Source organism: Protobothrops mucrosquamatus, unplaced genomic scaffold, assembly GCF_001527695.2.
Source record: "Protobothrops mucrosquamatus isolate PMUCROS unplaced genomic scaffold, P.Mucros_1.0 scaffold10578, whole genome shotgun sequence".
In the NCBI taxonomy this organism is placed as follows: Eukaryota; Metazoa; Chordata; class Lepidosauria; order Squamata; family Viperidae; genus Protobothrops; species Protobothrops mucrosquamatus.
The window spans coordinates 3958-8366 of record NW_015396364.1 but is presented as its reverse complement, the minus strand read 5'-3'; the positions used below and the strand labels follow the sequence as shown (position 1 = coordinate 8366).

At 41.8% G+C, this 4409-nt stretch overlaps 1 protein-coding gene across 1 annotated transcript; it reads left to right on the top strand.

Moving 5' to 3' along the window:
• Nucleotides 1-560: 560 nt before the first annotated feature.
• LOC114923750 lies at nucleotides 561-2885 on the top strand (the record flags this gene model as incomplete). The annotated part of the gene is given in 1 exon segment (XM_029287095.1): nucleotides 561-2885. A coding segment is annotated over 1 exon segment (2325 nt), but the record flags the coding sequence as incomplete, so codon positions are not given.
• Nucleotides 2886-4409: the final 1524 nt, after the last annotated feature.

Genomic DNA, 4409 nt, shown 5'->3' with positions numbered 1-4409 from the left:
TCCCGCCATATCTGCCCCTCCCACTGACCGTACTGATCACACCACCCTCTCTTAGCCCCCCAACCTCCCCCCTCACCATTCTAATGCCGCGTCCCTCAGACATGGCCGGCCTTGGCCTCAGGGAGACATCCCCCCTGCCTCCCCTAACCACCCCCATACCCCCTAAAAATTTATTAAAACACCCCTCTAAAAAAGCCCTAATGAGGAAGAGAAGTTATGGCTGGATCCTCGCCAGTGTAGGAGCGACAAGCGTGTGCAGCAGAAAAAGAGATGTGCCAGAGATTAAGCTGAGTCACTGGACCACACCCCACAGGCTATAAAAGGGTGTTGGTGGCCATTTGGACCTCTGTGACAGACAAAAGCTGAATCTCTGGCAAAGTAGTTTGCTGTGGCTTTAAACTGTGTGTATTGTCTTTTGTTTCTGTGTGTTTGGAGTAAAAGATCTTGGCAGGCAGCTACGGAGCAGCTGCCAAGTTTCTTATCGGTGAAGTGGTGTCTGGAGAAGTCTTTAACCCTCGGCTGGCTGTTTGGGTGTGTGGGTCGGAACGGGGACATAACAGGTGGATCTGAAGGATGCATTCTTTACTATTCCGATTCATAAGGTGAGCCAACCTTTGTTCGCCTTTGAATGGAAAAACCCAAGGACAGGACAAAAGATGCAATACACCTGGACGAGACTGCCCCAAGGATTCAAAAATTCACCTACTTTATTTGGTACTGCTCTAGGAAAGGATTTACAGTATTTTGTGCCTCAACAGAAAGGGGATACTATTTTGCAATATGTGGATGATGTGTTAGTAACAGGCCAGACACAGGACACATGTTGGGAGAATACAGCAGCTTTATTAGGCTTGCTGTTGAGGTGTGGCTATAGGGTCTCTAGGAAGAAAGCACAATTGGTAAAGCAGAAAGTAAGATATCTAGGGTATGATATTGAGCGATGACACAGAGTCCTAGGATGGGAAAGGAAGCAAGCTGTATTAGCCATTGCCGAGCCCACAAATAGGAGACAATTACGGGGTTTTTTGGGTTTGGCTGGCTTTTGCCGAATATGGATACCAAATTATGCATTGTTGGCAGCCCCTCTTTATTCTGCTACAAAGGGGGGTGAATATGAGTTGTTTTGTTGGGAAGGGGAACAGAAAAAGGCTTTCAAGGACATTAAACTGGCCCTCACATCTGCTCCAGCATTAGCCCTATCGAATTTGGAGAAGGCCTTTAATTTATATGTAGATACGAAGAGAAATATTGCTTTAGGAGTCCTGACTCAACAATTAGGCCAATGACAACAGCCGGTGGCTTACTTGTCTAAACAATTGGATGTTGTGGCACAAGGGTGGCCGCACTGCTTGAAGGTCCTTGCTGCTATAGCAGTCCTGTTGCAGGACTGTAATAAATTGACCTTCTCATGTCCTGTGATTGTGCACGCTCCACATGCAGTTCAGTCTATCTTAGATAATAAAGGGCATTTATGGATAAGCAATCAGAGGCTTTTCAAATATCAGGCAATGATGATTGAGAACCCACAAGTCAAATTAGTGGTTTCTAACCGGTTAAACCCAGCTACCCTGTTACCAGTGGATACAAATTTGGAACATGATTGCTTGCAAGTATTGGAGAACGTCTATTCCAGCCGACCGGACTTGTCTGACATCCCTCTTCAGGAAGCGGAGCTCAATTGGTACACAGATGGCTCTAGCTATATGTATGAAGGAAAAAGAGTTGCAGGATATGCCATCATAGATGATGACAAAGTAGTGGAAAGTGGTCCCCTAGGACCAGGACACAGTGTGCAAGTGGCGGAATTGTGGGTGCTTATTAGAGCATTAGAAAGAGCCAAAGGTGAGAGTTTGAATGTTTGGACAGATAGTAAATATGCTTTCTTGACATTGCATGCACATGGTCCAGTATACAAGGAGAGAGGGTTTAGGGATTCAGCAGGCAAGTATGTGCAACATGGACACCTAATTAAATGCCTCATTGATGCAGTTCAGAAGCCAGCTAAAGTTTCGGTCATGCATTGTAAAGGGCATCAAAGGGGTGTTGACAAGGTGGCACAAGGAAACAGGAAGGTGGATTTGGAAGCCAGAGGTGCAGCAAAAAGGGTGGGCCCTAAACCGGACCTTACAATATACATAGCATTGGATATGGGGGTCCTGCCCACTGTTATTAAGCCAACGTATTCCCAACAAGAATGTGTGAAGGCAGTTAACGACCTCAAGGCAACTGTGAAGGATGGATGGTACTTGCAGCCTGACAAACGCATCTTTGTTCTGCAGTCCTTAGCATGGGCTTTGATTCAATCATCTCATGATGCCACTCACATGGGCAAGACAGGGTTGGAAGAGGTATTGGGAAGGGATTATTTCATTAATGGACTTGCCGGTATGGCAGCCCGAGTTGTGTCCCAATGTGCAATTTGTGCCAAGGCCAATCTTCGACAAGGGCCCCTTTTGCCACCGGGGACCATACCTCTGTCGTATTTTCCTATGGATTCAGTTATGGTTGATTTTACAGACATGCCTAGGTGTAGGTTATATAAGGCTTTATTAGTCTTTGTGGATAGATATACTGGCTGGCCAGAGGCCTTTCCCACCAACACTAAACAAGCTAGAGAGGTGGCCAGATTATTGTTAAAGGAGCTGATACCTCGGTTTGGAAGTCCCTCCCTTATTTCATCTGATAATGGTCCGGAATTTGTCCATCAGATTAATCAAGCTATGGCTCGGTCAGTAGGGTCTAAATGGAGGTTTCATAGTGCATTTCATCCTCAGTCAGGTGCTAAAGTTGAACGGATGAACTGCACTTTGAAGGAGAAAATTACTAAAATATGTGCCGAAAGTCATCTGAAATGGCCTGATGCTTTGCCCTTGGCTCTGTACGCTGTGAGATGTGCACCACGTAGACAACATGCCTATCTAATAATACCTTGAATTGAATCCCATATATAGAATTTCTCCAAAAACTATGCAGATTTGTCAGAATATCATAAAACAGTGAAATATGATTGTATAAAGTACAACTATTGAATTCCCTCCTGGTTTCATTTCTGAATAGGTATTACCACTTTCTGTATGCAATGAAAATTGTTATCCAGGCTACCTCAAGAAAAAAATAGATGAGAAGCCCTTTTGCTGCTATGATTGTCTTCCTTGTGCAAAGGGGAAAATTTCAAATAGATTAGGTAAGATGTGCTTAATGAGAAGACTTATTAATTGTCACCAGCAATATTGTATACCTATCTGTGTTTACTCTGCATGGTATTGTTCTCAATTGTAATCAATTATTCAGAATTTGGAGGATTGGCCTCCTTGAAGCAAGGTAACCTCGGTATTAGCTGAAATGCATTTGAATATTAGTAGCTCAGGTTGATAGTTGAGCTGATAGTTCGATCTCCAAACTTGGCAATTTGACTGCAAACGATTCATCTCTATTTGGTGAGACATCTTCAGTGCACTTTGAATTGTGCTCGTGTGTCAGAACACTGACCTTTAAATTGGTGTGTACATTACTTGTCCAGATCTTTCTGAGTCATGGTCAGGATTCGGGCTGTTTGACTGACTGGTTTGTTGTTGAGAATTGAATATGATGTATAAAGAAGCAAGAAAATGAGCTTGTCCTTGCTGGAGAGAAGCAGGCACATAAATAGATATGAAACATAAATATTGGTCCTTCTGCTGGTCTGACAATGAATTACAATCTTCATGGATCTTTAACCCTTTTAAATAACTGGAATTCTTGCTAAAACATTTGTCACCTGAGAATGAAGAACAGACCCCATTAGATAAAATTTTGTTAAAAACAGATGAGAATTTGATTAGAAAACTCTATAAATTTATTTTAAACTGGAAGATGGAAGAAGAACAAGTGAAAAAAACAATGATAGTATGGGCAAAGAACTTGGGACATTCTATAGACTTGGAAGACTGGCAAAAACTTTGGGATAAAAATATTAAGCTTACAAAAGCGGTAGCATATAAAGAAAACTTATATACGATGGTTTATAGATGGCATATGACACCGGTTCGCTTAGCGAAAATGTTTAAAAATGTTTCGGATATTTGCTGGAAATGTAAACAACAGCCAGGCACTTATTACCATGCCTGGTGGATATGCCCTATCGCTAAGAAATATTGGTCTAAGATCCATAGATGGTTGGAAAGGATGATGAAACTATAGATATAATTTAAACCGGAATTGTTTTTGTTAAGAATATTAAGACCTAATTATGGTAAAGAGAATGACTATTTGATATTGCATGTTTTAACAGCTGCAAGGATAGTATTTGCCCAATTTTGGAAAAATGAGAATTTACCATCTGACCAGATTATAATTACTAAAATTTTAGAGTGTGCAGAAATGGATAGACTAACATTAGAAATGAAAGAAAAAGATGATTCAATTTATTT